The sequence below is a fragment of the Periophthalmus magnuspinnatus genome, chromosome 17, assembly GCF_009829125.3.
Source record: "Periophthalmus magnuspinnatus isolate fPerMag1 chromosome 17, fPerMag1.2.pri, whole genome shotgun sequence".
Classification (NCBI taxonomy): Eukaryota; Metazoa; Chordata; class Actinopteri; order Gobiiformes; family Gobiidae; genus Periophthalmus; species Periophthalmus magnuspinnatus.
The window spans coordinates 12,176,599-12,199,458 of record NC_047142.1 but is presented as its reverse complement, the minus strand read 5'-3'; the positions used below and the strand labels follow the sequence as shown (position 1 = coordinate 12,199,458).

General features: G+C 39.1%; 1 protein-coding gene across 2 annotated transcripts in view; it reads right to left on the bottom strand.

The window, feature by feature from the left end:
• Positions 1 to 282: 282 nt before the first annotated feature.
• Positions 283 to 22,860, bottom strand: part of pik3r2 (phosphoinositide-3-kinase, regulatory subunit 2 (beta)) — a 52,928-nt gene continuing 30,350 nt past the window's right edge. For both annotated transcript variants that reach the window (XM_033981819.2, XM_055228365.1), the window contains 14 exons: positions 20,998 to 21,090; positions 19,859 to 19,921; positions 19,630 to 19,776; positions 17,625 to 17,835; positions 15,754 to 15,839; positions 14,105 to 14,207; positions 12,816 to 12,914; positions 12,540 to 12,720; positions 11,433 to 11,552; positions 11,205 to 11,347; positions 10,317 to 10,493; positions 9,172 to 9,243; positions 8,533 to 8,703; positions 283 to 7,913 (listed from right to left, as the gene is read on the bottom strand). In XM_033981819.2, the coding sequence (XP_033837710.1) occupies positions 7,709 to 7,913; positions 8,533 to 8,703; positions 9,172 to 9,243; positions 10,317 to 10,493; positions 11,205 to 11,347; positions 11,433 to 11,552; positions 12,540 to 12,720; positions 12,816 to 12,914; positions 14,105 to 14,207; positions 15,754 to 15,839; positions 17,625 to 17,835; positions 19,630 to 19,776; positions 19,859 to 19,921; positions 20,998 to 21,090 (1,871 nt within the window). In that variant the 3' untranslated portion in view covers positions 283 to 7,708. The remainder of the gene's footprint in view (positions 7,914 to 8,532; positions 8,704 to 9,171; positions 9,244 to 10,316; positions 10,494 to 11,204; positions 11,348 to 11,432; positions 11,553 to 12,539; positions 12,721 to 12,815; positions 12,915 to 14,104; positions 14,208 to 15,753; positions 15,840 to 17,624; positions 17,836 to 19,629; positions 19,777 to 19,858; positions 19,922 to 20,997; positions 21,091 to 22,860) is intronic.

Below are 22,860 nucleotides of genomic sequence, written 5' to 3'. Positions count from 1 at the left end.
ATATATTTATAAATGCAATCGCTCTGTAGTTCTCGTTAACACACAAATGCACATGAGCTTGCTTCATCCTAAAAAATCATGCTCAGAGATAAACTGGAAGTCTGACGAATTAACGAACATTGGCGGGTTAGTAAAAACGCCGCCGCAAGACTCTCTCTGATTTGCGTTCGCGCACAGTTCAAATCAGAATCACAGAATTAAAAAATATAGATATCTAAGCAGAATATATCTCAAAATATTCTCTCAATCTTCAAACCTACAATAGACACCAAATATATATAGTTTTTGTTTTCGTTCGTGTGCTGAAGTGAGTGTAGTAGCCATATCAAGGAAACGTCATTTACAGTGTACCAAAGCGGATGAAAAAATATTGGGAGTACTCGTGTAGAAAAGTCGTTTCTCGATAAGCTCAAATGCATATCCGATATAACAGCAGAGGAGCCCGGCCCTTTGGTGCCGCTGCTCCAACTGGTTCTGTCAAATCTCCACTGAGAATCGCTGCTACTAAACGTTGCATTGCTGGCATTTCATCTATGGTGAGTATATGGCGTGAAGCTCCTTTACAACTTTGGGATGAAGTTACATGTATGAATTGCTTTCCCTGTTTGAAAATGGCAGCTATTTAAGGCCCCCCGGTTTTTTAATTGGGAGATTTGCAGTGGGTTGTGTGTTTGCCCATTAACCAAAGCGTAGCTGGTTCAAAATCATCCAAGTGCACAGAGGTGGGTAGAGTAGCCAAAAATTGTGCTTAAGTAAGAGTAACGTTAAATAATATCCCTCAAGTAGAAGTACAAAGTAGTGGTCCAAGAAATTACTCAAGTAAAACAGTATATGGGAAAACTACTAGTCAAATCAGAGTAACTTAAAGAGCAACTGTCGGCACGTAACATCTGATTTATGATTTTTATTTAAAGGACAAAATTTTAAATAACGCACAAAAAAAGGACACACATGGACTTACTCAGTGTGGGAAGGGTAACCAAAACTTCTACTCAAGTAAGACTGTTACTTCAATAAAAATATAGTAGAAGTAAAAGTATGCTGCAAGAAAAGTAGTCTGAAAAGCACAATTTCTCTAAAAAGTTACTCAAGTAAATGTAACTGAGTCCTACCCACCTCTGTGCAATGTGTTGTGTCTTTGCCCGTTAACCAAATGGTAACTGGTTGAAAAATCATCCAAGCGCAAAATATGTCACATGCATCGCCGACTGCTGTCACAAGTATGGAAAGCTGGTTGTGGCAGGGAGGGCATCTGGCATAAAAACTTGCCAAATCTGGTTCACTGTGCCTCCCGTTTCAATATTAGTGATTCTTTGCCCCCTCCTCCCAAAATATCCCTACTCTGATTGGTCAAACTGCACAGCGTGTTGAGAATAGATAACCAGAACTAATAAATGAGCTGTACAACCAGGGGACCTCTAAATATGCACCAATCCCTGATGAATGTAGTTTCCTGAATCTGTCTGTAGTTTTTGGGTGAAAATGTTCAAAAGAAAATGTGCCATCTTTGCTGCTCCTGAGTCAAAACACTTAGAACCAACTGCTAACTAGCACAAACCAACCCGACGACTACAACAAGCCAACTGGGACACACTTAAACCAACAGTTAACAAAGCAATTCATGCATGTCACGTTGTCCAAAGTCTGCAAAATCAAGAAAAACGATTACACGTTGAATACTTTCTCATGATTTCATATATATACAAGTTGGATATTTTTTAACTGACTTGACAAAAATTGCATAACAAGCTAGCTTTTGCTAACGTGAATATTCTGCCCATACACCTGTACACACAGTTCTATGGAGGAAATCAGTCATAAAAAGCTGTGATTTTTATGAAACATTACTGTACACTTTTCATTCCACTATCTACATAAAAAAAACACTCCAGATACATTACATTACATATGGAAACAAGAGAAAACAAAACAAAACGGTAAGCTACACAATCTCTCAGTTAGTTTGGGGTTGTTGGGTTTTAGACACAAGCTTGAATTGTGTGATCTTGTGTGTCATTGCCCCATTTGGCACTTTTGAAATATGACCAGTTTTAAGCGTGTTAATTATGTGTAACCTGCTGTAGCCACACATAAGCTAACCTATTCATATCAAAGTTAAAGTGGCACTATGTAACATTAGGATATGTTACTGTTTTTGCCTGGAATGTTCCACACTATGGCATTCAGCTTATTTATCTCTATGGAGACAAGCAGGTGACGGCACTAGGTCAAGTTACAGCTTAAATCTGTGGAGAGGTGACCACAGTCACTTTAACAATGCATCTATATCAAGGTATTTTTGAGCAACACAAACACAAACTTGAATGAGATGGAGATTAAGTTAAATGTGAAACAACTCTGAAACACTCCAGGCAAAGCAATAACATATTGACTGACATGAAAGCGACAGACCCTCCACTGGAAAAGTTACGTAGAGAACCTTTTATGTAGCTTATTTTATGAAGTTTATTCACCGTGTTCCGGATGTTGCCATGGGTGCCGTCGTCGTCATTGGTTTTATATTATTTTACATGTGAGTGATGATCTTAAAAGGAAATAAGTTCTATGTGGACTACAGCGCCATTTTAAAGAATCCCAGAGAATCGGACCAGTGTTGACTTGTTGGTGACATAAACATAGAACATTTTACACAAATCCACCTTTTTTTATTGAAATGAATGGGGTTCTATTTAACTAAAAGTGCCATCACAAAGAGAGCGCAGTTTAGTAGTATTTAGAAGGGAAAGTGGACGGGGTGGAGGTCAGTTCTTAGAAATATTAACAAAAATGTATGTATTTGTTAGCCTTTTTGCTTAAGAAGTCAGACTTTACTCCGCTCTGCTGTTTTCTAATGTTTATGAACCGTTTAAATACACAATTTTCACGGGCTTTGAGCAAGTATTCAGTACGGTTACAATAAAAACTTGGCCACTTGTGCCAAAGTATCTGGTCCAAATCAGGTAAGGTTCCAAATTGGGCAATGACAAAGTGAAACAAAGTGCGGTCGCTAAAAAGCTCATTGGCCAAACCGGCCTGAAAACATACTGAGACATAGAAACAACACTGCTGCATGCATTCACGTCAAAGAGCTTATCACTGTAAAAAATGGGACCATTCCAAATATACACGCTTCACATTTGGAGTTGGGTTGTTTAAAACTGTAAAAAAGAAAAACAAAAAAAAAGCAATTAAACTGAGCACCAAGCTTCTGTACAGCCGCCACCGCGAAATGAAGGAACTGCGGTTATGAACAAAAATCTTACTTTTATATCATGCTTACAGTATTAGCATTTTTTATACAAAGAAGGTTTCTACGTCGCAATAGCTGAACAACAAAGCAGCAATAACAACAGTGTGGAGGACTAAACAATAATACAATAGCCCTTAGCTGAATATTTGTGGAAAGGTCATTCTTAATTTCAAATTTTGTGAATAAAGCTCCAGATCCCTGGGGACATACTTTTTCCTAACCGTAAAATACTGTATATGTAACTGTACTGTATAAACATGTTTCCTCTTAAATTTGAATGTTGTTGCCTAGGGTCCTGATAGTGTCTATAGACACCATCCAAGTGGCTTGTTCAGTTCTAGTCAAATGCTGGTAGTACACTGAGTTATATCCAGTCATAGGAAGAATACTTGAAGAATACTGAATAGCAAGATCTGTGTTTTCTGTTTTTCTCAACAGGGACTGCAGATAAAAACTAGCTGTTTAGCTATAATCTGGTGCAGATCATCTGTTTTATGAGCATAATGTCTCTGTACATTGTCCCTTCTAATAAATAAAGACTAAAGACTGTGCACTTCAAAGTGCCACCATGTATTCCTTTGATTTTAGGAAAGTAACTGTGTTCTGAATTCCATCAAATAAAAGAGTAACTGTACTAGAATACAGTACAAAAAAATTGTATTCAGAATACATATTTTCGATACATGTATTCAGTTGCTTCCCATTCTTGACAGAATTGAATTTTGTTTAGCTATGGAGCCGACCTGGACAACTGAGGGATTACACAGACATCTATATGAAAATCTCGTTTGATGTGACTTGGCAAAAAGAAATTTAAAATCATAATCATAACTCATGATTTTGATCATTTTAATGTTTAAAAAATGTCTGACATATCTATTGGCTATAATGAGAAACTAGAAAGCCCATTAATATTATAATATAACTGGAGGGCTTTCAAAATGATGTATTTCAATAAAACAAAAAATAAAATGAGCAACTTGATTCAATTGGGAGAAAATACTAGTTTTTCAACTCCACACTTTAGCCTTCTGAAAAGCAAAGAGTCCTCACCCTTGGATTCATGGCATATGGGTGATGCTCTGGCATCCCCTACTGGGACAATGGGACACTGCTCAATCAAAAAGCTGGACAAAAGGCACTTCCAATCTTCCTCAGCATGTAATATAGCCCTCATTTCATAAGTTCACGGTGAGTTTAATTCTTGGATTTATTTAAGTGCCAAGAACTGTGCAAAGAACAGGAGTTGATTATTCCTGACTGATAAGATAATTTCCGATTCAAAAATAACTCTTACAATTTCAAATCCTAAACGTTTTGTGGGTATACAATAATAGGAAAACATGATATTACATAATTTGAGCTGTAGTTTTAATAAAGTGTCAATGCTGTGTGCAAGATTTTATATAATGCACAATAAAAGAGGGGGTATTTTACTTCTATGGGGTATTATCTGCTAACACATAACATATTTACATCACCATGTTACCTTTTATTGTTTTAAAAATGCTATAGTCCAAAGTATTAACATTTTATAAGTTTTCACTTTCATTTTTGGGTCTCCTCTGTTTTTGCTCCCTGCACTAAGCCACTCCCCCTTCATAGTGACATCACTACATAATCAACTTGCATCCGTTAATTAAACTACTGCACATCACACCAGGGTTGTCAAGTTGTTGTGTTCAGTTTTGTATACTTATAGAGAATTGGCCTGTGGGAGCGTGGATGACATAGGCTTGTGGGCGGAGCATTGCACCAAATCTTACAGTTAGCTCTACAGAGGGTTAGAATAAGGCCCGGAGATATCGCTAAATTACTGAAACATGCACAGATCAGATCTAAAACTTCTTCATGCATGCATTATAACATGGTAAAGAACACTCTTGCATAATACCCCCTCTTTAAGTTATGTTGATGAACTGAAGAGTCTGATATCTCAGCAAATACCCACAAAATCTAAACAGTCTGTCTTGATAACAGTGCTTTTGAAATTTAAAATAAATTGTAAAAATTTTTGTCAAATTTTTCAAAATTAGGGGAAAGTAACTTGAGAAATTCGGTTTGTGTCACACTACTACTAACTGTCTGCATAGTCCTATCCATCACCACTCTACAATTACAAAAAAGTTAAACAAAAAACTAGACTAAAGACTCCATGCAAACGTATAATCTCTCCACACTGAATGGCAAAACGGACTTGCTGCTACATGAAAAGACATCCTTCATTTGGCTCACATTAGCTGGATCCTAGAAGCAAAGTCTGGCAGAAAACTTAGAATAAATCAACAAAACATTTTTTTTTTAAAAAAACAACAAAAATTAACTTTCACATACACAGACTGCATGTGTGTCTGAAATATACCGTACACGTTCTTTTATACATGTGAAGCTCAGTGAGAACAGTCAAAATACGGGAAGTACCGCGAATAGCATTGACAGTAAAGAAGACATTTACAACAGTCTACCAAGCAAATACAGTACCGAGGATATTAATCACGAAGATCTACGCTCTGTCGGACACATAGGGGGCGCACTGACTGACGGTTAAAGTGGGACTAAACACCTCAACACTGTATAAAGATCAGTGTGATTGGTCTAACAAGTATCCACACTTCAAACTCTGCCCCTGCAGCCAGGTGTTTGTAATCAGAAACACCTGGCTGTAATCAGGGCAGTCTTTTGTGATGTCACCAAGCACTTGAAATTGCAGTGGCCACTGGAGCCAGGTTACATCTGCCTTTTTAATAGATTTTTGACCACAAAGTTGCAAATACTCCCTAGTTTGCGCTAAAATTGTCACAAAAATGCCTAGGAGCAGTAGATAATGCTACTCAAACACCATAAACACAGTTTAGTAGCCTGTTCATTTAGTGTTTAGTTCCACTTTAAGTCGACAGATAAAGTTCAAGCGCTGGCTATGGTATCAACAAAAGACAGGAACAGAGGAAGAAGGCTGTATAATTCTCAATAAATGAACCGCTCCACCTCAGGGCTGTTTCACAAAGACATTTTGTCCACAAGTTAGACAAATGTGATTATAAAGGTGTACTATGTAACATTTCTGTTGTCTGAATGTTTCACAGTATAACAGCAAACTGACTGTAGAGGTAACATTGCTCACAGTAAGAATGCAGGTTTATCAAGGTAGTTTTGGGCAATAAAAACACTATAATAATAGCAAGATGGATACTGTGGAACATTCAAGGCAACAACATAACATCTCCGTGCAGGCAGGCTGGAAGCAGATCCCTCAAGAGAAAAGTTACATAGTGCACCTTTAAGCACCTAAAGAAAGCACCGCAAGTAAGTTGTCTACAATTCTAAGATGTGTATTGATAAAATGACATTCATTTAATACCATTCAACTAAAACAATTGTAAGCATATTCCAATTGTTACAAGCGACCATGATGAGTCTAAAGTTGGCGGTGCGTTTGTGGTTTTGCGTAAGTTCGAATATCTGTGTGAAACTGACCCCTCACCTTTCTGTTGAATATACCAAAGATCAGTACCATGCAGTGTCATGTACAATGGAAATCGCGACAAGCCAAAGCAGCTGATAATAAACATTTGATAAAAATATAGACTTGTTTGTACTTTAAAGCTGTCAGCCATTTTACACTTCTTCCTTTAAATCTTCAGACACAGGCTTGTGGTCAATCAAAGCTATTTTTATGGCACTTAATATTTTTATAAAATCTTGTTAAAGGGCACATATTACGCTATTTTCTGATCTATATGATCTGTGTTGTTTACTCATCAAAGAACATACCTGTTGTGTTTTGTTTCATTCACACATGTTTAACAGATAAATCCTGCATGTTGAGTTCCTCTCTCAAACTGAATAGTAATGCAGTGATAATACAGGAAGTGCTCCACTATGCTTCATGACATCACAAGGTGTATTTTGAGCTTTAGAGATGTAGACAGACTAATAAAAACAATAAAAATGTGTGAACGAAACAAAACAACTCCAGGTATGTTTTTGAACAACAACATTTTAACAGGGCTTAAAGCTCATAAGAGTAAATTTTGCGTAATATAGGACCTTTAAACTCCAGTGACGACATCCCCCTGGTCCACTTTTCTCATAGGTTTGCTTTTGTATGTTGAAGCGAACAGCCACGTTTAGCCAAGCCCGTGTCTGCTGGGTGAATGACAGGCTGTTGTCTACATAGTGCAGGCAGTCTGTGTGTGACGCTGGGCCTTTGTCTCTTGCCCAAAGGCGGACAGCACCTCTTACTTAAACATGGGTGTGCTTCTGTAGTCACGTAGTATTTAAAAACCCAATGTACAGTCACGGCTAACGGCTAGCCAAAGTAACAGTACATTGTGTGCTTGTAGCCGCGCCACTGCTGTCATGTTGTGCGAGGACGTGGAAACACTGAGCTCTACCCACCGCTGAAATGCTAACCATAGTTTAATAGGTTTCGGTTTGCGCTGTAGAGGTTAGGGTAGCTCATCTGGGGTGCTGTTGGCTGGTTGGATGAGCCAGTACTGGGTATGCCAGCGTGACATTCAGGTGGTCGTTGTGTTGGACCAGAGACACGTTCTTGTAATGCAGCACCAGATCTTTGAGGGACGAGTAGAGATTGTAGGGCTCAGCAAAGCCGTAACCTGTGGCTGTCTTGCAGATGACGCAGTGTTTGGTGTCGCCGTCCACACTAAAGGGGAAATAAATAACAGAATTAGAAGGTCAATGGACAAAAAAAAACTCTGCAGCACTATTGATACTTTGCAGCTGATGTCATTAACATTCCCTGGGGGTATGATACTAACTGTAGGCACTGCTCTGTCTGAAGCTCTGTTAGTGTAAGTTAGACTTTAATCTGCATGTTGTTTTAACACAATCCGACCTTAAAGAAGTAATTCAGAACTACAACAGGTGAGCTGATTTGTGCTGTTAAGCAATTCCCGCTCAAATAACATTGTGTGCATTGTGTCACCATAGTAACTGCTGAACATTCGGCCATACGTGCAGAAACCCCCCCAGCATGATGTCACTGCAAATTATCAATAGGTTCATATACAGTCTATTTATATAAAGATGCAGTGTAATAAAATCTTCAGGTAGCTATTATCAAAATATTAGCAAATAAACCACAGTACAATGATTTGTACTTTTTAAACCAGTATGCATATAGCTGTGGTTTCTTCCATCAGAAGACATGCTATTTCCCTCCTTGTGTACTTGTCCACACATACACACGCACACACGCACCCCCACACACACACCCCCACACACACACACACTTGGGGATCTAATGGAGTGCCAAAACTCACACGACGGAGCAGGCGTAGGAGCCCTTCTGTGATTGGCTGTCGCGGATGAGGAAGGTGCCAGTGCATTTGCCCCTGAGCATGTCCTCCGCGTGGGTGCGAGTGATGTCCCCCACGTACCAGGTGCCCTCATCATGGTGGGGAGAGGCGTCGTCCTCCTCCAGCGAATAGGAGCTGAGTGGGGGGACAGGATTGGGTTACTACATATTTGTTGTGTTTTACTGAAATGGGTAGTCTAACCTTTGATTGCACTTTAAAGTGATTACTTCTGTGACAATGACTACAAATAAATTGAATTGAATTGATTGAAAGTCACCTGCATGATTCCATGGAAATAGAAAATTAAAACTATACTTTAGAGCATTGTCCAGGGATATGTTTTATGCCATGCTATTGAATATTATAGTCAAAGTAACATTATTTCCATGGAAACAAGCAGGAGGAAACTCGTTCGGGCCAAATAAGAATCAGGTTTGTGGAGATGCAAGCCCACTCAGAGAATAGACACATGTTTTTCTTTGTTTTTAGTGCAATAAAAGTATCGATAAAGAAAAAAACATGCTTTCATTTTAGTCTATTTTTTGGCAAAAAAGTTACATGCTGTGGCTTTACACAGTCTTATTTTCTGGGGGGATAACTCACTCGTCTGCGTCATTCTTGATGCCCAGCCATTCGTTGATCTTCTTCTGTCGTGTTCCCTTCTGTGTGAGCCATCTGTGCAGACAAGTGTGGGTTTAGTGGATAGAAATAGCACGATTGGTTTGATAATAGAGGGAAAGCTTGTGGTTGTGCACTCAATAACAGGGAATTAGTGGTCTTCTGTTATCACTGTGTAGTATTGATCTGCACAGGAAGTTCTATGTTCATTTACTGTGATCAACGTATAACCAATTAGGATCAACACTAAATAAAAATGTGTATTCCTCAATGTCTCCCTATCTCCTAAATAAAAAGAAGAGAGATAATGTGCTAATCTATGATAATCCATTGTCAATAGAATATCTTATTTAAAGAGCCCATATTACGCTATTTATGATCTGTTATAATCTTGTTTCCTCATCAAAGACATACCTGAAGTTGTGTTTTGTTTCATTCACACATGTTTAACACACAATCCCTGTGTATTTAGCCAGAGTTCTTCACCCAAACAGAAAACATTCTGTTCCACTTTGTGATGTCTGATGTATATGATGTTTTAAATACAGAATCTTCTGTTCCAAGTCATTTTGGTAATTTTCGTGCAAACTAGAAATATTTGCCACTTTCTGGTTAAAAATGTATAATTGTGTCCTCGCTCCAGTGAGCACTGCAATTTCTAGTGCTTGGTAACATTACAAAAGACTGTAATCAGAAACACCTTGCTGTAATCAGGGCAAACACCCAGCTGCAGAAGCGAAGTTTGAAGTGGGGATATGTGGACCAATCACACTGTTTCTTATACCTCCGGACCCCGCCCCTCCTCTTCCCTTACGCTCCCCTTTAGTCCTCCAGGTGCTGCCCAGTTCAGCAGCATTTCTATCTGAAATGGTCAGAATTCTATGGTATAAATTAATGTTAAACTGTCAGATTGCAGGTGTTTATTACTGGGCCTATTCACATGAAACAGAAAATTCAAAGTGATTTTTTCCCCCAATATGTTCAGAAAGTAGTGGCATTATTCAACCCCAAAAACGTGATTGTTGCCTTTTTAAAGGACTTCAAACCATAAGATTAACGTGGAAAGTTTGTGGAGTCAATCCCAAACAAATAATGATAAGGTTCAACATATTCAAACTCACTTAACCTACATTAGGTACTGGTCCCTGGTCTTGCGTAGCTGCATGAGGTCAGGCTTGAGACTATTCATCTTCTTGTCGATCTCTCGGTTGTCGCTGATCTGCTGCCTCAGGTCCTGCTCGAGCTTCACTTTACTGTCGTGGATCTCTTTCACACGAGACTTCAGGCGCTCCGAGTTACTTTGGATCCTGTTTTGAGCACAGAGGGGAGAGGTTTGTGCAATACTTTAAAATTAGCCTAAATCTGTGTGAATGTGTGGAAAAAAGTGTTGGACTTCGTGCAGGGCTGGTTACCATGTGACTAGGGCTGTCAAAAGAATAAAATCAGATACTAATCAATATTAACTAATATTGAAATTAGATACTAAATTCAGCAGGTTTTGATACTAAAAAGTCACATTCACAGGACAGAACTGAACCTTTCCCGAATAGCTTTAGAATGATCTTGAACTGTATCAGAACAAGTATAAGACCACATAAACTAGCCACTGGACCACTATGGAACGTACCTGGACCAATGAGGGATTACACAGATATAAGGCCACATGAAAATATAAAAGAAAGTACTACAATTCAATGTTGAAAATCACATTCTATTGTCTAAATAAAGAGTGTTTTTTATCGTTACCGTGGTATCGGAATCGGAGCTGAAGCATATTTCTTAATATCACAATTGAGTTTGAAATTTTCGTATCGTGATGACAGTACATGTGACCTGCTCGGGGGGTTGACACGCTCTTTGGTCTGATTCCAGATGCCTCTGGATTTGAACAGAATGTAGATGGAAATGGCTGGTCAGACAAATATTCCTCATTGTTTTTGTAGTTTTTGTTTTGTTCTGTTTTGCTTAATATAAGAAAAGTTAATCAACATTTGAATTATTAAAGAGTATAAACATACTTTTGTATCTCCTTCTCGTTCCCTTCTCGTTGGAATCGCTCCAAAGACTCTCTGCTGTAGCGCTCCTGAGTCTCAAACTGCTCCTCAAAGATCTTTATGGTCTCATTAAAGGCTTCAATGGCTGTGCGTTTCATTTGCAGCTCCTGAACAAACAACAGAGATGTATATGCTGTAACCTTTCATTTACTAAGTTTAAGTTTCATGGTTGTGGATGTTATAATGTCATACCTGTGAGGTGCGGGTGTACTCCTCATACAGGGAATCATACTCGCGACTCTTGTCCTGGTACTGCTCATGATACACCTTCAGCTGCTCTCCCACTTCCTCAATACTGGTCTCCTTCACTAACTGAACAGAAACATACACAAAACCTTTTTGTCATTTCAAATCATAAACTGCAGACTGTATTTCTTTATATAATAAAAAAAAGTTAATTTTGTGTTGATTAAGAGACTTCAAATCTTTGGCAATTTATACTTATTTTACATAATACTGAATCAATTGGATTATACTTAAAAATATCAAATTCTGAAAATGAGAGTAATTTATGTTTTTGACCTCAATAATGGTATTTTTATTATGATTATGTGGAAAAATTATTATTTGAAAACACTTTATTTTAGGGTGTACTTTCTATTTTACTAGCTACTAATTTGAATACATTTAAGTAGTTAATTTGGTGCTAATTAGTATTTAGTTGTCGTTTTCACACCTAATAGTCCAGATTATATAGCAGACACAAGCACAATAGGTCTTCTGTAGGCACTACTCTGTCTTCTAGGCTTTTTTTAACAAGACAAAGTGAATTGAGACCTAAATTTCTACCAAAAACACCTCCCACTTTTATTTTACTTTCTGTTGACGCATCAGGGTGGCACCATTTTTCCCCAAACACAGTTATGCAAACAACAGCCAGTTTGTGTTAGTGGGTAGGCTCAAAAATGGTAATTTTTGTCTCTAAAACAAAAATTACAAAATTGTTCACAATCAGGTTAAGGTTAGGATTAGAATCGGGGTTAGCCTTAAGAACAGGTAAGGTTTTAGGGTTTGGGGACAGGTTTGCTAACTGAGTCTTGGCAAAACTGAGCTGTAATTTCACATAACAAAATAATAAATGAAGCCATCAGTTAACTGTATTTAACAGATCACAAAAATAGTGTCAATGTCTTTGAACCTTAATATTTGCTGTAATTACATCTGCTGTTTATAAAATGAACTCACTCTTTATGGAAACACAGCACACAGCTGTTAAGTTAGCTTTGTATGACATGGAACGCTAAGCCCTGCACCCAGACGTAATGCAGAGAATTTAGGGAGTCCATCATGGTTACAGACCTGCTGGTACTTGGAGACTGGGTAGAGCAGCTTAGTGTCCAGTTTGGTGTTGTACTGGGCCAGGGACTCGTGGCGGTAGTGCTGGATGAGATCCACCACAGACCTGAAGGTGAGGGGCTCTGAGAAGCCGTAAAAACCCTCTCGGTGGTAGATCTTGATCAGCTTGTTGTTCCCCCCTTTCCTATTGAGACACATATCAGAATAGGAATATTACAATCACCATTTTCACTAGGACTGCACTATTGATACTTTGCAGCTGATGTCATCCAATATTACCTGAGGGTCAGTGTGTACTCTCCCTCTAATTTGCTGGAAGCATCTCTGACCAGAAAAGTACCGTCCAAAGTGTCTCGCATCTTCTCGTTCACCTCCTCTCTGAAACATTCAGTCCACAAAGGAATCAAGTTAAGTAAAGTGTCATGGGGCCTGCATTATCTGTCCTCCTGTGCTCTCTCCCCCTCCCCTACCTGTCTGCTTGGAGCTGGGCGGAGTTCCTGACTCCTCCCGCGCGCACCTGGAGCGCATCAGCGCAATTACCTCCACCTGCTGCCGAGTATTTGAGGGCTCGACAGAAGACACTTGGAGCCAGACCATTCGCGTGTCAACGTGAATGCTCCAGCTTAGTTTTTGCATTTTTGTTACCTGTCTGCCTGTTACTCATTGGAATTTTGCCACCTTCCAGATTCCTGCTCTCGCTCGTTCCTGCTCCTGCCTCTGCGCTCCAGCTCCGGTACAGTCCACCCCTCTGCCTTTCCTCCTGTCCCATCTTGATCTCTGGCTTGCTTCCCGTCTCCTGCCCTGTCTCCCGCTCTCTGGATTACTCCTGCTGGGTCTTCCCTGGCCCTGTCCCTGGTCCCGTCTTGCTCTGGCCCTGGCTGTCTCCGTGCCCGCTCTGGACATCCCTGCTTGGCTTGCCCTGGTCTCGTCCTGATCCTGTCCTCGTTCCGGTCCTGTTTTTCCCGTCCCTGCTCTGCACTACTCCCGTCTGGTCTGCCTCCCGCTCCCTGCTCCCCGTGTGTGTTAAATGAACTATTAAAAACTGAATTTCACCATTTTGTAAATAAACACTGTAAATCTGCAATCCTTGGTCCGCACCCGCACTAGCTGTTACGACATAACGACAAAAATAAGGCTTTTAACTTTTTAAAGAGGGTGATTCTATGAGGTATTAACTGCTAACACATAACACAAGATCACCATGTTACCTTTTGCTATCCTGAAAATACTATATTTGTATTATAAGGTTTTCTTTCATTTTTGACACCATGACCTCAGGACATCAGGTTCACAAACCTGATACACATCGCATCAGGTTTGTGAAGTTGTAGTGTATTGAATATATACAGGTGATGGAGGCTTGTGTGCTGAGGTTTGGATAGGATTGTACAACTAACCGTAAAGAGGGTTAGAATAGGCCCGGGAGAGATCGCTAGATTACTGAAACATGCATGGATGACATATAATCTCTTCAGGCATATTTTGAGGGAATAACGTTATAACATGGTAGAACAGTGGATTCTGCCTAAAATCCCATATTTAAACCAAATTTATATTTTGTTTCTTACCTGGAGATTTCTCCCCAGTACCACTCAGCGTCATTAAGCAGCGTGGTCATGTCAGTCATTGTAGATGGTGCAGTTTTAGACGTGACTGGTTTTGCCGGGAGAACTGTATTGATAAAAACACACAGATAAATATTTGACATTCAAAGTCTAAGTTGTATAGGGCTCCTGCAGTTGTCATCACACAATCCCAGTATGCACCTCCAAACCCCATACTGTCAGTGGAGCATAGGGGTGAGCCTATATACAATAATATCATCAATCGCCATATAAAAATTAATAATTTGTGTCATTTTTTAATAATTGTGATCATCGCACACAATTATCACCTTTACGGCACCAGACTGCCTCATGATTCCAGTTTTAATACAATGTTTAGATCTGTAGTTCTGGTGTTTGCCCACAAGGGGGGCCCTCTGTCACAGCAATGACACTTGTTAGCTTCTGTGCCTTTCTGAATTGGGGATGGTTCTTCATTACCGTCAGTCACCATCATGGCTAGTAGTGGGCAGGAAGTGGATCTGGAGCCCAGTGACGGCCCACATTTATATCGTCCACTCAAGAAGGTGAAGTCTGATGTGTGGAATTATTATGGATTTGAAAAACAAGACCAACAAGATGAGCTACCAATCTGCAGCACCTCCCAAAACAAAAGATACGGCTCTGAGAGCACCAGCAATTTACATGCACGTTGACGAGACAACCATCCTGCATTTTTTGACAAACTTGAGCAGAAAATATTCATTGCAAGTAACATACTACGTGAAATAAACTATACTGTTTGGATTTGCATGAATTCTTGTTTGTATCAATTTGCTATCACTAGGTTAGCACTAGCTGAGCAGCATTTTGCACAGCTGATTGCACAGCTTGCTAGTAGCGGCGCATGGTTTTCCAACAATCATAAATTAATCTGAATACTTATAACCTCCTAGGACCTGGCGTTCACGTACGTGGACAACACATTTTGGGTTGTCTAGGCCATAATACATTTTTTTCTCCACAAGGTCCAGGTGTCCACATATGAGGACATTATACTGCCTTAGTTTAATACTTATCGTGATAATATCATTAATTGCGATTATTTTGGTCACAATAATGGTGAGTCTAAATTTTAATATCGTCCCATCCCTTGTGGAGAATTCCCATAGAAACTAACCGTGTCAGCCGTAATGAACAAACTTTATCTGAGTTTCAGTGATTGTGGACTATTGTTGCACACTAGGGTGTACACATTATCAAGGGTAGGAGAAAACCTGAGACATTTACAAAGGATTTACAAAGGTCTGTGTATTGTCGATTTGTATTATAGTCTATTACTTAGACAATGAGACCATGTGTTCACGCGATAACTATTTATTTATGTCTCATTTATTTGTGTGTGTGTACACTGGTGTATGAATGTGTGTGTGAATGGGTTCCTTAATGTAAAGTGCTTTGAGAGCCTTGGAGGTGGAAAAGCCCTATATAAAAATGTGACCATTTAGATAATTAATTGTCTACGACTTCATTTAATGACAAAAAAAATTCCAATAGCAGACTCTGTGCCATTCATTGCCGCTAAGTCACCACTGCCAATATGGAGTCCCTGTCAAATTTAATCCCATGGGTGCACGAGCTCTATACAACCAAAGTAATGGACAATCTATTACCCGGAGGTGTGATGTCTTGCTGTGTAGTTCTCTCAATGATCAGCCTCTCCAAAACCATAGCTGAGAACTGCTCATCCACTGGTGACCTGTAAATAACAAGGCATATTATTATAAGGATGTGACAATATGAAATTTTAGAGTGACAAAAAAACATACCTGGAGTTGTGTTTTGTTTCATTCGCACATGCTTGAGTAACCCTTTATTATTAATCTGTCTACACCTCAAAAGCTCAAAACGCTCTGTTCCACCTTATGATGTCACGGGGTGGTAGTTTTCAAGGTAACAGCTACCTTTTACCTTTGTTCAGTAGATTGGCCATTCCAGGGATAAAATTATCAAAATGACTCTAGTGAAGGTGTATGGAGTTTAAAAATGCAGTCAATGTCTTTTTGCTTTGCAGAATGCTGTTATATGTTTCATCCTGTCATCTGCTTTTATGTGGCTTTTTAATTTTTAGATCTTTTTACTAACCTATCTGTATACAATGTAAATTTTGTCTTTTGTGCTGCTTTGCCTGGGGACTACAGTTGGAAACTAGCTGTATACTGGTCCATTTACAGAAGTGTTTATTAAAGCAGACCTATTGTTCTTGTGTCTGCTATACAGTTAAATTCAATGATGCTTTGTCCTATTTTCTCATCGCTTTGTCCTATTTTCTCATCAGCAATGCTATTCACATGTTGTCCCCTGTCCCACTCCCCCTGTGGAATGTATCTCTTTCAGATGCCCCGATGACAGCTGGACCCTCTCCTCCTCCTCGCCTGGCTCTCCTCCTCCTCGCCTGGCTCTCCTCCTCCTCGCCCGGCTCTCCTCCTCCTCGTCTGGTCTTCCTCCTCCTCGCCTGGCCGATTTTTCTTGTTTTGTCTGATTTTTCCTGTTGTGTCTGATTTTTCCTGTTGTGTCTGATTTTTCCTGTTGTGTCTGATTTTTCCTGTTGTGTCTGATTTTTCCTGTTGTGTCTGATTTTTCCTGTTGTGTCTGATTTTTCCTGTTGTGTCTGATTTTTCCTGTTGTTTTGTTTTTGTGTGTAGGCAGCACGGTGGCTGAGTGGCAACACTCATGCCTCACAGCAAGAGGGTTTGGTCGCCAGGCCTTTCTGTGTGGAGTTTTTCATGTTTCTCCCCGTGTCTGGATGGGTTTCCTCCGGGTACTCCGGTTTCCCCCATCAACCAAAACATGAACGCCCTTCGAGACAACTGTTGTTGTGATTTTGGGCGTTACAAAAATAAATGAATTGAATCGAATCGAATGACACCTGTTGTTCATTATGTTATAATTTGGAAATTTTAAATCACAACATTCATCTAAAATTACTTAATAAAAAAAACAAGTCTGATGACTTCCGCGGTGCCCAAAAAAACTTGCCAATGGGAGCTGACATTGGCGTAAATGTCATCACAACAAAGATGCTGTTGGCCCCGCCTATGGATAGCTGCACATCACGCTAACGAGTAGCGGATTTTTTTTCATTTATATCAAAATGAATATGCAACCTACATGTATCACCAGTTAAGAAAATAATACTGAAGAACTAAGTAAGTACAGAGCAGTGGTCACTGCAAACGGTGATTGACTGGCAAAATGGCCTCTTGATAATAAGCGATTAAAGATTGCTAATAGTTAAAAGTGAAAAGTAAATTTTGCAGAATATATCTGCTTTAATGTGCATTGTCCCCATTCATAAAAACAAATAAATAAAATACAAAATAAATAAATATAATTGTAATTTTGTTGTCTCTATGATGATATTGTGACCTGAATAATCATGATTATTGATTAAAAGGATAATCTTGACATCCCTAATACATACATACTCACACACACACAAACACACACGTGTAGTGCCAAAAAACATCCATCCTGGACTTACCATCCAAAGGAGGGATCGATCTGTATGAGCAGCGGTCCAAAGATGTGTCCCAGTGTGTGGATGTCCAAGCCGTTGTTGGCCTGGCTCTGGCTCACTCGGGACAGGTGAGTGAGGAGGAACTGTAGCGTAAGTCGGTGGTGCAGGGGAACGGAGGTGGAGCGCTCCAGAACCAGACTCACCTCTCGATCATGGCTCCCAGCAACTGTACCATCTGGAAGAACCAAAGAAGGCCCTATATTATGCAAAATGTACTCTTGTGGGCTTTAACCCATGTTACAATGTTGTTTCCTCATCAAAAACATACATGGAATTGTGTTTGTTTCATTCACACGTCTGAGTAATCCTTTATTGCTCCAGTATACTTTAACATAAGTAACAAAATTGAGTACTTCCACAACTGTTTTTAGAAACCCTAATAATTAAGCACATGGGACGTAGTGAATATAGTGAATATTTGAATATGAATATATGAAAAATGCTAAGGATACAGCTGACAGAGCAAACACCTAGAGGACCAAAGAGAAAATGTGTGTATTTAGGAATAAATATTTTTGTGACTAAAAATGTCAATTAAAAGTAAAATGTCTTTTTTGGATTTTCTGGAGTCACTGAGTTCACTCATGGTTCAGTCAAGTTGTACCATTCACTTCAGTCCCACTTCACTTAACTTGTGTCTGTTATGAGTTTAAAACAGGCAACTAACCTTAGCATCCCTCGGCTCAAACATTCACTGCTGTGTAGGTCCATCATCATAACACAAGTTGAACATACACCACCAGTCAAAAGTTTGGGCACTTTTTCATTCATCTTTCGTCTTTATTTCCATGATTATTTGCATTGTACAAAACTATGGCTGACACATACAGTATGGAATGTAGAAAACAAAAAATAAACTCAAAATAACTCCAAACTTGTTTTAGATGAAAAAATATGAACTCTGCTTTGATCATTGCTTTGAACACTTGGCATTCCACTAATGAACCCTGACAAGACACAGACTTTATCATGAAGCTCACTGAGAAAAGGCCAATGGTTTGCAGCGCTGTCGAAAAAAGCAAAGGGTGGATACTTTGAGGAATTTTAATAAAAAATATATTTAAATAAAAATAAATAAATAAATATTTAACTTTTTTTTCTCTTTGCAACATAATTCAACATATCTGGCATCATATATTAGATGTCTTCTGTATGTATATAAAATGTAGAAAGTAGTAGACATAAAGAAAAAAAAAATCGAATGAGAGGGTGTGTCCAAACTTTTGCCTGGTAGAGTATGCTACAAGTAAATGTTACAATAAACAATTATAATTAAGACCACTTTATGCCATTTACACAGTAACCTTATACCATTCCCAGTGAAGCCTTTTCTAAATGAACCATATTGTAAATAACACATAAGCTACAATAAATAGATAGTACAATTAAACAGCAGTTAGTTAATTATTCAACCCTCACAAGCTCAAATATTAATGAAGTTCCCCAGTGGTGTCATTTAAAGGAGCATACAAAAATATTAAGGCTAAAATGTGCTCATCTTTCATTTTTTTACATTATAAACTGATACAGTAGTTATTGTGGCAGGTCTATCCCTAATTATGTCAAATTAAAGGCACTGTACTTGTCTTAAAAACATGAAAAACAGAACCAGCTCATTTTAAACAGTTTGCAGTGGTCCAAAGTTATTTGTTACTTACCTTATGCACTCTGAGTACCCTGCAATTATTCACAGCAATAAGTTTATAGCTCTTTTCACAGCTTACAGAGGACAGAACTGAGTTTTGGTGTGATGGTAAAGCTAACACCAACTAGCATGCTAACACACACTTCCTGCTCGGACAATAAAATGCTTTCAAATTAGATGCAGACAGCGCACACAGCAGACTTATTTTGACCTCAATAGTAGTTTACATAACATATTTGCAAGAGAATTTGTGCTCAAATACATGAGTACTAGCCCTTTAATCAGGTAAATGGGTCTAAACATGCAAATGTGCTGTGAATGTACCTGCAGTCTGGCTCTGCTGCTGATTGGTGAGCGCCCCCTGCAGGTACGGGTAGACACTGACCGGGATGACAGGTGAGGGCAGGTCTCTCAAATAGCTCAGGACACAGTCGGAGAGAAAACCGACATCTTTGTGGCTCAGGTCATTCTCTGTAAGACAATAGTTCTTAAACATTAGATTATCAAAAAATGCAAAGTAGATTAAGATTTAGATGCGTTCTTAAGAGCTCACCACTGAGTAGGCTTGCTGCGGGGTTTTCTGAAACAGTCCTGTACAATGACCTGCTGTCCATACCTAAAAAACAGATTTGAAATTTGTATTATAATACAAAAAAATCTAACTTCAATATTTAGCTTTTTTATGTCAAGCTAAGGCAATTCCATGAACCAGTTGAACCAAATTTGAGATATTGCTACTAGGGTTGTTCCGATATCGATACTGGAATCATGAGTTTAGCTTTTTACAAATACACTGCTTCCTATTACTTTTCTGTATAAATAGTTGCTTTTACATGAAGTCCTGTACAGGCGTATAGTCTTATGAGTGCTGTTTGGGTCAGATATACACTACCAGTCAAAGGTTTGGACACACCTAGTAGTAAAAGTAAAAGTAGTAAAAATAAATAAAATTGAATGAGATTGTGTGTCCAAACTTTTAACTTGTAGTATATATGTTCAGATCATAGTAGTTTTGCCACGCCCCTACAGTCTACTAATTGATCTGCACATGCCTTTAGTCGAACAAGAATTTCTTTGAGTACAGCCCTAAACCAATGGCACATATAAAGGAGGAAACATGAATGAATATATCATCTGGTCATTGAATCAGTAATAAAGGTTGTCGTTACCTGTATATGGATCACAGAGAAGTTACAGCTGTGGTGTAAAGTTCATAACGACAACTGCAATCCAATTTCAATGCCAATCCTTACTTAAAGCCCTAGTGTGTAACTTTTTCGCAGAGTTTGTGTAGTTACTGATTTAGAGGACAAAGCAAGCCACCCCTGCATATCTTTTAGGCAGACAGTGGTTGAGAGTAAAGATGCACCGATCCAGTTTTTCATTTCCAATACTGATTTCGATACTATAGCCGATCCCTGATATCAACCAACCAGTGCAGAGGCTGAGAACAGCATGTATTTCCTTTAAAACAAAAAAATTAAGACTAAACTGATCCACATGTGTTATGTAGCTCTTATTTATCTCTCAAGTAGCCACAGAACAACTTAAATAAAGTGTGTAAATAAAGTTCAAATATTGTGACACTTTTTGAGCCAACTATGACCAGTGAATAGTCCTATTAAACTGTTGTATATGTCCAATCAGTATCGTATCGGTGCATCCCTAGTTGAGGGCAGACAGGGGGCGTACCTCTCCTCTCGATGGCCTGGATGAGGCTGACCAACACTGGGGGGGCTGTCTCTGGGGGTGTGAACTGCTCACTCAGGTCGGGCGCCCAAACAGCTGAAACAACAACACAAATCACTTTAGTCTCACACAGAGCCACTGTCAGAGAGAGGGGCAAAAGACACCATAAAGAAGAAGAAACTACCACGTGTATGTAAGAAGCACGGAGGTGGTAGAGTAGCCAGAAAAAAAGGATTTGGGAAAAGTACTGTTCAAGTAAGAGTAACTTGAAGGGTGGTTTTTTTAGAATGAGTGGCAATATTAAGTAACATTTTCTTGTAAAAACTCTAAAAACACATCTAAAATGTGAAAGAGCTGCTACAGTTTAAAGAGGGGATAGTGGATAGAGGGGGTATTTTTACTTCTATGGGTTATTAACTGCTAACACATCACATATTTAGATCACCATTTTACCTTTTATTGTTTTGAAAATGCTATACTTGCCAAAAAAAAACCTGTTAACATGTTTAATAAGTTTCACTTTTGCTTTGACGCTCTGAGTCTCCCCTCCATTTGCTCCCTGTGCCAAGTCCCTCTCCCTTCACAACATAATCAGAGTACATCCCACTAATGAAACTACTGCACATCACATCAGGTTTGTGATGTTCCAGTGCATTGTTTTGTATCATGCTTTTGTTTATTTATGTATAATTGTTGTATGGCAGCATGTAGGCTGAGCATTGCACAGAATCTTACAGCTAACGGTAAGGAGGGTTCAAATAACATTCATGGATGGCGTCTAAAAACTCTTCAGGCATGTTTTTGATAAGGGAACAATGTTATGACATGGAAGAAAGCTCCCCCTCTTTAATAACGAATATAAAAGTCTACAACTCTGCTAAATATTTAATTTGCACCTGGCACTTAAAACAAGAAGATTAAGTAAACAGTTGTAAAAAAAAAAATAGTAAACAATTAAAGTAAAACCTCAGGGACACTGCAGACACACTAACATTTATCACAGATACAGACTTTGGATCAAGACACAGATGAACTGAACCTTCGCCCCTTAAATAACCGATCTCTGAGTTTGTGTGCTGAGAAGATTCATTGTTCTTGTTGAAATTCTTGCCCACCCATTCAAACCTACTACCTAATGCAAACACACATACAGCTCTATGTTTGCCCACCTAAATTTTCAGTCTGCCCACCAAAATTCAACAGGCTAGAACCGGCCCTGTGTTCGAGTGTCCTTTATCTCCCCCTATCTTTGGCTAACAAGCTAGCAAAGCTCTGTACAGCACAAAAAAAATTGCTCCAAGAAGAAAAATGAGACAGAAAAAAGCAAAGAAACACATTTTGTCTATTGTGCTGTTCATATTTCTGCCTCAGTGCCAGTCAGTCTGAATGTTGAGGAGCATTTTTCAAATAAAATGAGGTCAGTGCATAACCTCTACTGAATGGACCTCGTGTTATAAAATGTGCTGATTAATAGTGATGCCGTGGACTTCTTCTCACGACTAGCTTTGCATTTATTCCCTCTCTCACTAAAGCAGCAGAACAAAATGTGCAGAATGCAATAAAACAAGCCAGCTCTTATTCAGTCAAGAAAATAAAAACGACAAGGAGAATAAAATGGTGCGGGCAGAAAATGAAAAAAAAAAAAAAAAAAAAAATCTTATCTCCTTTACAACTCCCCGAAGACTAAATCAAACAACTTTTCAAAGCCAGAGAAAGCCTCCCTCTCCTCCTTCCTCTCCCCCTCTCCTCCTCCTCCTCTGGCCCTGTTTGCTTTTCTCTCCCTTTCCCCCTCTACTCCTCCCTGTCCTCCTCCCTCCTCTGGCTCAGCTTGCTGTCATCTCCCTCTCCTCCCCTCCCTCTCCCCCT